Source organism: Geotrypetes seraphini, chromosome 2, assembly GCF_902459505.1.
Source record: "Geotrypetes seraphini chromosome 2, aGeoSer1.1, whole genome shotgun sequence".
Classification (NCBI taxonomy): domain Eukaryota; kingdom Metazoa; phylum Chordata; class Amphibia; order Gymnophiona; family Dermophiidae; genus Geotrypetes; species Geotrypetes seraphini.
Window position 1 is genome coordinate 351,142,529 of NC_047085.1, and position 12,656 is coordinate 351,155,184.

At 40.4% G+C, this 12,656-nt stretch overlaps 1 protein-coding gene across 1 annotated transcript in view; it reads right to left on the reverse strand.

Annotated features, from left to right (window-relative positions):
• Positions 1–2,819: 2,819 nt before the first annotated feature.
• The window catches only part of ADCY1 (adenylate cyclase 1), a 562,816-nt gene continuing 552,979 nt past the window's right edge, over positions 2,820–12,656 (reverse strand). Inside the window, exons 19-20 of the mRNA XM_033930390.1 lie at positions 9,460–9,584; positions 2,820–3,567 (exon numbers count right to left, since the gene is read on the reverse strand). Coding sequence (XP_033786281.1) covers positions 3,229–3,567; positions 9,460–9,584 — 464 coding nt within the window. The 3' untranslated portion in view covers positions 2,820–3,228. The remainder of the gene's footprint in view (positions 3,568–9,459; positions 9,585–12,656) is intronic.

Genomic DNA, 12,656 nt, shown 5'->3' on the forward strand with positions numbered 1-12,656 from the left:
TTGTAGAATTTTTATATTTGGACTTCTTCATGTATGATACAATGGTCAATATTCAGGTAAATTATTTTGTTACTCTGACAAATTTTCATCCTTCACACAGCATACATTTTGCCCACTGAAATCATTGATCAGATGAAATGTATCCAGTAGAGAGGTGAAGGAGATAAAGACATTGCGGAGGTATAGTTAAGTCTTACTCAGACAACTTTGACATTCAGTACTGTCCAGATAAAGTTATCTGATTAAGGCAGGGTGCATAAATAGTTATCTTAAAATTTGCTGGATATGTTATTTTGTTAACTTTAAATGAGTATACTGTATTCAGCCCTAATTTACTAGATAATTTGGCTGAATCTTTGTGAAAAATTAACTGGATAACATAGAAGGTTCATGTAAACCAGACTGCTTTCCAATGAATATCAGGCTCTCTTTTTTTCCCCCCACAGTTCTGAGGGCAGTTTTCAAAGAGATTTACTTGGGTAGAAAGTACATCCTACATTAATTGACTGTAAGAAAACTGCCATTCTGCAATGCAGCTATAACAAATAGCATGATGTTAGAACAATTTTTACCCAAGCTGCTTTGAGAGCTTTGTTAGATGTGCTAAAGGATTTCCCCACTTTGGGCATGATTCATTAAGGGCTTATCAATACACAACGGGAGGAAAGCCTTAATCAATCCAGTCCAAAATGTGTGTTGAAAGGAGAGAAGCTCAGAAGGATGGAGAGCAGGACTTTCCGTTATATCACACTACGCCAATGCAACCTTGTCAAAGAATATAAATGAAACTCAGTTTTAAACATGTATAAAAATTGTACAGTGTGAACAAGATATTCGCAATGGAAGCAGGACAGTTATTTGAGCTGTCCAATGAGGTCTGCTTTCGAGTAGTACATTAATAAGTAGGAAGATGCCATTGTTGAAAGTGATCGTGAACACCCCCTGCTGTTCCCAAAACAATATTACACTGGAATCCTTAGAAGAACTGGTAGTGCTGATAAGGTAGATAGCAGAGATTTTCATTTGTATTTTGGTATTGCTTTCTGAGTTTCACTTTCAGGATGGGCACCTCTTTTTTTATAGGATCTCAAACTTCTGACGAGGCAGAATTCAAAAGCATTTTCTTCCTAATCATTACGCTGTCAAAAGCCCTGAGTCCAGCCATTTTTTCTAACTCATTTGTCGCTGTGTGATAAGAATTTGGAAAACTCATGCGGAGATACTGGAAGCATGCATATACATTAAAAGATGCATTTCATTTGGTGATTTGCTTTCACTAGCCATAATTGCCCAACCATCATCTCTGTCTTATATGACAAATATATGCCATTATTTTTATACTTGCTATAATCTCATATGATTTTTATTTATTCAGCTCAAAATGTTAGGACCCACAGAAACCTTTTCCAATATCATACCCAACAAAGTTGGATATGAAATAAAAACAAGTATCTCCATAAAGATGTCCAGCACTTATATCTCCTAGAGGTGTCCAGTATATATACAGGTAGAGATGTATGAGTTTCTATAAAATATAGGGGGTCTTTTACTAATCCACACTAGATGATTTAATGTGCACTAAATATTAGCGCGTGCTAATGTGCACATTATATTCTATGTGTCAATACTATAAAGAACTCCTGGAAAGAACAGTGTTGAGTAAATCATATATAGAGAATTTTTATATTTCTTGTCGTATACACTCAGAAATGTGTAATTTAGCCAAAAGCCGAAGCTCCTAGAGCCGAACCCACCGCCCCATCACTGTGTATAAAATTTTTTAAGAAAAATGCTGACATATACTATTCAAATAAATAATGAAATTATTTCCAATGGCAAAAATAAAAAAGGGGAAATAATTTCCACTTATTTCTTAAAGTTGTTCAACAGGTCCCGACATGGACCATGTTTCGAAATTCTGTTTCAAGGAACCCAATGTTAGGTCTTAGCGGTTCAGATGCCAAAGTACTAGTAATAGTGCAATTGGGGTGAATCTCATGTTCATATGTGAGTAAGTTGAAAAAGAGCTTCTCTAGTTCTACTTTCGTATAGAGAAGCTCTTCTTCAACTTACATAACATGAGATTCACCCCAATTGCACTATCACTAGTTCTTTGGCATCTGAACCGCTAAGACCTAACATTGGGTTCCTTGAAACAGAATTTCGAAACATGGTCCATGTCGGGACCTGTTGAACAACTTTAAGAGATAAGTGGGAATTATTTCCCCTTTTTTATTTTTGCCATTGGAAACAATTTCATTATTTATTTGAATAGTATATATCAGCATTTTTCTTAAAAAATTCCATACACAGTGATGGGGCAGTGGGTTCGGCTATAGGAGCTTCGGCTTTTGGCTGAATTACACATTTCTGAGTGTATGCGATAAGAAATATAAAAATTCTCTATATATGATTTACTCAACACTGTTCTTTCCAGGAGTTCTTTATAGTATTGACACTTCACATTATTTTTGACCTCCTAATTTTCACAAGATTTAATAATATTAGCCTCCTTACTTCTTTTACTTATTATATTCTATGGACGCATTAGCATTTAGCATGCGCTAAATCAATTAGCGCGCCTTAGTAAAAGACCCTCATAGTAATTAAACATTTGGACAAGCCTATAGAAATGTCAAATGTCTATTATATTAGTTCATTAAATGTTTATGCAGAAATCCAAAGCAGAGATTTGGATTAAAAAAAAAAATCACAGATTTTTTTTCAGACTACATGTTCTGAAATATTTATTTTTGTATTTAGCTCATGCCTTTCCAATGGTAGATTCAAGGCAAGTTGCTTTGGGTTTTTCTTATTTTCCAAACCTTTAAATTCAGATGCATTTACACAGCAGGTCTTGGAAAATAAAAATAAAAAAATCAATATTCATTGCACTTTAACGGGACTGAAATTCACCTGGCTCAAACCCAACTTCTAATGGATTCACACATCTCTCTCAATACATACATCAAGCGCATATCTTTCTCTTTGATAACCCTTTAAAAATTTCTAGAGAATGGGTTTTCTTCTAAAAATTCATCTTATGCTTTTTCTAACAGAATTCTTAGCCCTTATATGTTCCATTCCAATGCATATCCCGACGTTCTCTTTGGTTGGGTAAACGATCCTTGGTTGATGCCACAGCCTTGGACTTCCTGCTAAAATTCTAGGCAACTTTTTTTTTTTCTCTTAGTGCACTGAAAACGGCACAAACAAATTTCCTGTGTTCTACGCCTCTTTCACAGCTGGCACAGAAGGAAGGTAATGAAGTGTCTGATTTGCATGAGCTGTTGAGGCTTGAAATGGTCCTACCCCAGCTTTGACTGTAAAACTGGCAACAGATGATACTGACGGACAGCTAGTGCCTAGCTTTGTTTGAATGTTTATTCTGCCATATGGGTACATTTTCCGCTCAAGGTTTAATGACCGAGTTTGAGAATTATTCCCATTGACTTTGCCTTCAAGGAAATATGTCAACATTTCACCTTTTCCTTTGACACTGACTTTACCCCGGCATACAAACTCATAACTGCACCTCTTCAGTATCCGATGAACCTCTTCTGTCACCTGCAGAAAAGGAAAGGAGGCTGTTAGTTGAGGTTTTCTAATAATATGCCGCAATTTTTCCTTGATTCAGAAGTCAGTAATGGCTAACCTATAAGATAGCAAAATAACAAAACCCTTTCAAAATATATAGCCAATATAAACCTAAAAGAGATACTACTGAGAAATTGGCTAAAACGCCTTAAACCTAAAGTGGTAAGTCTGACAAAACAATTACTCAATGGGAGGAAACAGGGTTTGAAATAGTGGACATCAGTATGAGCCCGTCGCAAATAACGTAAACCTCTGGCTCAGGCAAAGTCTCAGAGGTGACCAGCACCAGACATCAGTCTAAATGAGAGTTGCCTCATACATCATATAGTCCATAACAAAATTCATCACCTGTGAAAATAATAACACTCCCAAAAGAAAAATGCCAGGCTTAGCACTCAGGAAGAAGGGAAATAAAGGCATGTAACAACATACATTCCCTAAAGACTAGACCAGTACAAAATGAATAAGGTAAAGTGTGTGGGGTGGGAATGAAGGAGAAAATTGATGAAATAATAAATTAATAGATTAATCACACATCATTTTGAATTTTTTGGTGAATAAATACATTGCCATTTGTAAATTAGTACATAGGTCTTGCTGAATAAATAACATGTATATAAAAAAACTTTAAAAAGCCCTGAGAGAATTATTAACATGCTGATATAAAGTGCAAGTGCAAAAGTTCCTATCATAGTAAAGTAAATAACGTTGCCTGAGCAGATATACAAAGGCCAAACTAAACACTAAAATAATCAAACTATAAAAGTGTGTATATATATATATATATATATATATATATATAAAGTGCCAATCCAAGAATTCATTGGTAAGAATAAATATAAAGTGCAAATGCCAAAAACTTAATAATCAACTGGTAAAAATAATAAAGCACAAGCACTACAACATACATCCAGGGTCCCAAAATGTTAAAACCCCAAACACACACACACATCACCACTCAATCAAAACATAAGAATATCACCACTCGACAGAGCTCCGTTTTGCGTCTTCATCAGGAGCGGGATACAAATGAAACCATGAAAAAAGTGGAGAAACCGACAGTAATTTCTAAACTTGTCGGTCAAAAGTTAGAAATCAAAATTACACAGCGTACAAAAATCAAAGACGCTGGAACTTTATTTCCCTTCTTCCTGAGTGCTAAGCCTGGCATTTTTCTTTTGGGAGTGTTATTATTTTCACAGGTGATGAATTTTGTTATGGACTATATGATGTATGAGGCAACTCTCATTTAGACTGATGTCTGGTGCTGGTCACCTCTGAGACTTTGCCTGAGCCAGAGGTTTACGTTATTTGCGACGGGCTCATACTGATGTCCACTACTTCAAACCCTGTTTCCTCCCATTGAGTAATTGTTTTGTCAGACTTACCACTTTAGGTTTAAGGTGTTTTAGCCAATTTCTCAGTAGTATCTCTAACCTATAAGATGACGTGGTTCAAACCTCCTTTATCTTCCCACTCTTCTCAAAAGTAAAAGCCACAAACAATCCATTGGAGAATCAGTATGTCGTCTTCTATTTTTTTGTATTACTTTTGAATAAAACTAGCTAAGCATAGAAATTTATTCAAATCAGATTAGTATAATTTTATTTAGGGCCCCTTTTACAAAACTGCAGTAGCGATGCTGCCTCAGTAAATGCACCGAAGCCCATTCAATTCCTTTGGGCTTCAGTGCATTTACTGCTACCATAGCTTTGAAAAAGGGGCCTTTAGGGGCAAATTCTATAAACAGCTTCCCAATTTTAGGCATGGTGGGCATCCTACCACTGTCTAACTAGCTAATTGGGATACACGTTTTCTAAAAAAAACCCCCAACAACCCAGAAACAGACCGCCTACACTGTATGTGTCTGTCGTAGGTGCAGGGAGACATGTCGGGGCACTTAAGCTCACCCAAGGCTGGGCATGGTTTCACCTGGAAGTGGCCTTGGGCACACTTAAGCGGCCCTAGGTGTCCCCCTTGGATCACGATAAACACCTGAAATGCTGGTCTACATTTCAAATAGACGTGGCCACTGAGCTGATCACGGCAAGGAAACCTCCCTGCCATGATCAGCTGAGCAGCTGTGGAAGGAACTCCCCTCCGCGAAGTCGGCGGGCAGGAGGGATGCCCACTCCCTCCTATCCCGGAACCACAATTTCCCCCCGCCCCCCCTCCCTTTCTAAGGCTGATACTTTTGATACAGACATCTAGTAGGAAATTAGAAATAGTTAAAAAGAAATTAGACAAATTAAATCAATCTTTTTGAAAGAAAATGATGCCTGTTTCAATATCCTTTTAGAAAATTACAAAATGCAATTTTTAAGAAAGAATTGAAACAAATGATTGAGACTACAGAAATGGCAATAAAGGAGACAGGATATTTCATGCTATAATAACACAAAAATGGATCCTAAATGAAATGTGAATAGATCAAGTAAGAAGGAACTACCTCAGGGTCCCAACTATGAGCAACCTAGCAAATGCAGCAACAATCCACTGCTTATTCCTATTTGAATCAGTCTGTAATCCCCCCACCAATTTGGGATTTTTATATTTTTATGTAAGCCGCTTTGACTTTGATAAAGTGGGATATCAAACTTTTAATAAACTTGGAAACTTTTACTACTTGGGATCTAGCAAGGCACTTGGGACCTGGGCTGGCCACTGTTGGAAACAATCAAGTCATTGTGACATCACTGATGAGGTTGGCTCTTGGGCATTGGTGGAATGAAGCATTATGACATCATAATCTTAGTGCTGGAATGTTGCTACTCTTTCTGCCAGGTACTTGGATCCTGGGTTGGCCACTGTTGGAAACAGGATACTGGGCTTGATGGACCTTTGGTCGGTCCCAGTATGGCAGTATCCCAGTATTTTCTTAATGACTCTAAAGAACTTTTTGACATCAGAGGATTCTTTTGTAAAATACTACCTTAGTGGTTCCAAATAAATGTGATCCAGTGCATGGCACACAGGGCAGCAACAACATACAGGGCAGAATTAACCATTTGGAAGGTCCTAGACAAACAAGCACACTGGGCCCTTCATTGTAATATAAGCACATTTTAAAGCTATCACAAATGAAGCCCTGTGTGCTTCTGGCTTCAGAAGAAAATTGGCAGAGAAGGACAGAGCTGCATAAGGAAGCAGCTCACCAATTTCTCCTGCTGGTTGGAGGGCAAGGCGCAGGGATGGAGAAACAGACAAATATCTCTAGGCGGCAGTGGCTCTGGTTTACCTTCCTCTGTAACTGTCCAAAAAGACTGTGCAGCGAACCCTGTTGCGAATGGGCTCCAGAACAGAAATCTGGTGACTGCACCCATGCTCACGAGGGTTCATCTCAAAAAATGGCTGTAATTTGCACAGGAATACCAACATTGGACTTGCGCCGGCTGACAGAAGGTTGCCTTCTCCGATGTGTCATGTTTTGAGCTCCATCAAATGGATGGACGTTGGCATGTCAGGAACAAACACCCAGCAATGATTATTGGATGTACACAAGTTGGTGGCGGCAGTGTTATGGTCTGGGGAATGTTTTCTTGGAATGGTCTGGGTCCCTTGATACCTCTGAAAGGCACTCTCAACCGATATGGGTATCTCTCCACCCTTGCTGATCAAGTACACCCATACATGTTGACGGTCTTCCCTATGGCTGATGGGATCTTTCAACAGGACCAATGCGACATGTCATACTGCCAGAATTGTTCATGAGTGGCTCGCAGAGCATGACTAAGACTTCCAGCTACTTCCCTGGCCTCCAAATTCCCCAGTCCTTAACTCCATTAAGCACATTTGGGACCATCTCAATCGACATGTTAGACAACTGGATCTACCAACACGCAACTGTAAGACGCACTGCAGTATGCATGGCTCCTGATACCTCTAGCAACCACCCAACATCTTATTGAGTCACTCCCATGACATCTGGCTGCTGTCTATGCTACAAGAGGCAGTTATTATGGATATTAGCAGGTGGTCATAACAATGTGACTCGACCGTGCACTTAAGCCCTGTGGATGTGCCTAGTTTGTGTTTGCCTTAATTCTAATCTGGCAGCATGTCAGGAATAGTTTGATTTGTTCAGTTGAGTTAAACAAATGAATATATTCCATGCCGAAAAATAATATTGTCTTCTTTAAAATGATAGAAAAAGAAGGGACAGTAACAAAAAGAAGGGACAGCAACAAAAAGCAGTTTGAAAGCAAAGAAGCAGCCTTCAACAAGCCAGTAATTTAAAAAAGTATACTGGTTTATTAAAGGACAAAGTATAAAATAGTGGTTGGGAGATACAGAAGGAAATTATGTAAGGGCTGCCTAAAATTAGGCGCTGGTATTCCCGGGCTTCTGTCCGCTTCCCTTACCATTATTGTGGTAATTACCGCAGTAACTGCGGTAGTACCGTGGTAACAGTTACAGTGTCACTCTCTATCAGCAACTTTGGGGATTTTGAGCCGTTTTAACAGGGCAGGATCCCATCCTGCCCAGTTAAATCATTTTGAATATTGACCTCATTGGACATTTTGGACCCGATTCTGAAAGTGGTGCCTGACCTGGCAGATGCCTGAAAAACGGGAGCCTGTTGGGGGTAAATCATGGACAGGCATCGCTTACAGAATTGCGGCACGCAAGGACCTTAGGCGCCGTAAATGTATGCCAGGGTTTTACAGGTCTACATTTCCAGTGCCCAGGGTCCTTATAGAATGGCAGCCAGCAGTGCCTAGTGACACCAGAGTCCAGCGCTGCTCCTAAACACACCCACTGCTGGACTTTGGCATCACTAGGTGCTGCTAGGCACCATGGACCCAGGTGCTGGCCCTGGAGGGTGCCTAGCGGCAGCTAATTTTTAAAAATGTGTTCTTAATTGGTTTTTAATGGCACAATAAATGATCATGTCACTTAAAACCAATTAAAACATTTAAGTTAGGCGCCGGTAGGAGAAATCTAGGCACCTATCGTTGCCTAACGTTCGGTGACCTTAGCAGAATGAGGCCCTTTATTTCTCACTCATATTTTATGGTTGCTCCTTCAATATATCAAAAAATATACAAGCTGAATATCCAAAAAATCAAAAAAATAACCAGCAAATATTCAGAATAAAGCTGCAAATAGTGGAAGGTAACAGGCTGAAAGTATCTAACATGGAGAAAAAGACCTCAGTGTTTCAAGGAGACGACCAAGAAACTATATGTTCAGTTATAAACTGCCATACAAAACACATCCCAGGTCAAAAAACTCCATGGAAAAGAATTATAAAGATACAGTTTAAAGTACACAAATGAAACTGCAAATGACAGCAAAAAACTGTAAAAAACTTGCACTTATCTTCCATTCATCTCCCACAGGCAGTGGAATTAAATATCCGTTGCTCCAATACGGAACCAAACACACTTTTCAAAGAATGAACTCAGTATTCCCATTCATTTCATTCTTTGAAAAGTGTGTTTGGTTCCATATTGGAGCAACGGATATTTAATGCCACTGCCTGTGGGAGATGAATGGAAGATAAGTGCAAGTTTTTTACAGTTTTTTGCTGTCATTTGCAGTTTAATTTGTGTACTTTAAACTATATCTTTATAATTCTTTTCCATGGAGTTTTTTGACCTGGGATGTGTTTTGTATGGCAGTTTATAACTGAACATATAGTTTCTTGGTCGTCTCCTTGAAACACTGAGGTCTTTTTCTCCATGTTAGATTCTTGCCTTTCAGCCTGTTACCTTCCACTATTTGCAGCTTTATTCTGAATATTTGCTGGTTATTTTTTTGCTCCTTCAATATACCAGTAAATATTTCTAAATTATTAGCTTGCAGTAAGCTGCTTATTTGCTTTGGAGCCACTTTTTAAAATGATAGTACTTTGCTTACCTGTATTTTACCCTGAACACCTGTACTATCCATTCTGCTGGCGACGTTTACGGTATTCCCCCAGATATCATATTGTGGTCTTCTGGCCCCAATAACACCAGCCACCACAGGCCCAACATTTATACCTATGAATAATAGCAAAATGCTTTATTTACAGTATTTATTTATTTTTTTGCACCATACATCAAAATTATATGTTTTTCCAAGCTCAAAGAGAAATTTAGTATAGTGCTATTGACGTATTTTATACTACAGAAGTATATTTCTATTTGTTACAATAAGTGGGGAAAATATGGCATCCTCTGTAACATTGTAATTTGCTTCATATTTGCTGCTTTCATAATGTAAACAAAAAGGGGTTAAGTCAGGGGTCTCAAGGTCCCTCCTTGAGGGCCGCAATCCAGCTGGGTTTTCAGGATTTCCCCAATAAATATGTATGAGATCTATGTGCATGCACTTCTTTCAATGCATATTCATTGGGGAAATCCTGAAAACCCAACTGGATTGCGGCCCTCAAGGAGGGACTTTGAAATCCCTGGGTTAAGTAATGTCAGAGGTTTGGCCTTTATCAGACAGATTGATGGTTTCCCCAAATATCTACTGTCGTCATGGTGAACATTTGGCTCCATTTGACACATCTTGAGCAGCCCTGGAAGCTTATTCATTAGATTCTAAAGAAAACCATTTAGGACTGAATGCTCCTATGGCAGGGGTAGGGAACTCCGGTCCTCAAGAGCTGTATTCCAGTCGGGTTTTCAGGATTTCCCCAATGAATATGCATTGAAAGCAATGCATGCAAATAGATCTCATGCATATTCATTGGGGAAATCCTGAAAACCCGACTGGAATACGGTTCTCGAGGACCGGAGTTCCCTACCCCTGCTCTATGGGGTCCTTTTATTAAGGTGCACTAACCGATTTAGTGCATGCTAAATGCTAAGATGCCCATAGGAATATAATGGATGCCTTAGCATTTAGTGCATGCTAATCTTTAGCGTGCGGTAAATCAGATAGCACGCCTTAATAAAAGGATCCCTTTAATACACCAAAAAAAAAGTTGGTTCTGAAAAAGTGCTATTCCATAAATTACACTTAAAGCTAGACCTGGCTTATAGAATAGCACTTGTGCCTGGGAACTGCAACTAAATTTAACCGTGATCATTGGCACCAGCAAAAATATCACAAATGCTTGTTCCTAAATTTGGGGCTCCTTTTTCGAAGCCACGTTAGCGGCTTTATCGCACAGCGACTTTTTATCACGTGCTAACTCCTGCGCTAGCTGAAAAACTACCGCCTGCTCAAGAGGAGGCGGTAGCGGCTAGCGCGGCCGGCACATTAGTGTGCGCTATTACGCACTTCATAAAAAAAGCCCTTAGGTGCGGATGCCCTTATTCTATAATTATGCATGTAACAAAGTAACGCCCCTGATCCTCCCAAGACCTGTCATTTACATATACCGTATTTGCCGGCGTATAAGACGACTTTTTAGTACCTTAAAATCCTCCCCAAAGTCGGGGGTCGTCTTATACGCCGGGTACTGTTTACATGCCCTTGTTGCATGCACAGCCGGCCAGGTTCCCTTACTTTTGTGGCACTTCCCCGACCGACCGATAACAGCCCGGGTCCGACAAACCTCCCTGCCCTTAACCGCGAATCTAAATTACCTTCTTACAGCTGCTGTAAGAAGGTAATTTAGATTCGCGGCTACAGGGCAGGGAGGATTGTCGGACCCGGGCTGTTATCGGTCGGTCGGGGAAGTGCCACAAAAGTAAGGGAACCTGGCCGGCTGTGCTGCAACCGGGGCGGGGCGGCCGCCCCTCTCTCTTGGTACCGCGAGGCTACTCTCCTTCTCCTTATCTGCCCTGCCTGCAGCACAGAGCCGAACGGAAGTCTTCCCGACGTCAGCGCTGACGTCGGAGGGAGGGAGGGCTTTGTTTAAACTTTGTTTAAGCCCTCCCTCCCCTCCGACGTCAGCGCTGACATCGGGAAGACTTCCGTTCGGCTCTGTGCTGCAAGCAGAGAAGGTAGGGAGAAGAAGAGCCGCGTACATCCAGAAGACTGAGCATCCAGCCCCGCAGGAGCCCCGCGACCCTCGGAGGCGTCCCCATGGGATCCCCGCGACCCTAGGGGGCATCCCCACGGGATCCCCGCGACCCTAGGGGCGTCCCCGTGCAGCTCTCTAATGCTGTTGTCGATCGGTCGGGGAAGTGCCACAAAAGTAAGGGGACCTGGCCGACTGTGCTGCACCCGGGGCGGTAGAGAAGGTGTGCGGAAGAAGGGGTAGTCTTATACGGCGAGTATATAACAAAACTCTATATTTTAACTAAAAGTTGGGGGGTCGTCTTATACGCCCAGTCGTCTTATACGCCGGCAAATACGGTACTCTTTTTTTGACTTGTGTGTAAATTTTTGCATGGACTCTGCCACTACATTTATGCTCATAACTTGTAATTGATTTAAACATAAACTTGTAATTGATTAAACTGTATATGGTCGTTTGGGGAGGATGGGCTGGAGAGGGCTTCAATGGCTGGGAGGGTGTAGATGGGCTGGAGTAGGTTTTAATGGAGATTTCGGCAGTTGGAACCCAAGCACAGTACCGGGTAGAGCTTTGGATTCTTGCCCAGAAATAGCTAAGAAGAAAAATTTTAAATTGAATCAGGTTGGACAGATTGGATGGACCATTCGGGTCTTTATCTGCCGTCATCTACTATGTTACTATGATTCTTGTTAAAATGCCAATTATTGGTTGCACATGCAATTTGGTACATGACAAAAACTGCGCACAATTTTTAGCGCTTATAGAATAAGGGAATTATACTGCACAAGAGGTTGAGCCTGTCTATAGTCTCTGTCGTTGCTCCACTCCACTAAAGGTTCCACCCCCAAAGAATTTATCACCCAGCTAAATATAGAAGGAATGGGATTTAAATTATTTGTCTGGTTACATTGTGGGTTTTACAATTCTGAGGCTGCAAAGCAGTTGAATTTTGTCCAGACAATTTGATCTCTAGCAAAATTTAATGGCTTAAAAGGAGGAGGGGAAAGAAGCATGTCAAAGGTCCAAGTATAATCAAAATGCACAGTGAAAATATTCAGCACCTATGGTTATGTCTAGGCACTCACTTTTCTCTATAGAATTCTAGCATAAGTGGCTGAAAACTCACTTTCTTTTAGGGCACGATCACTTGCACCAG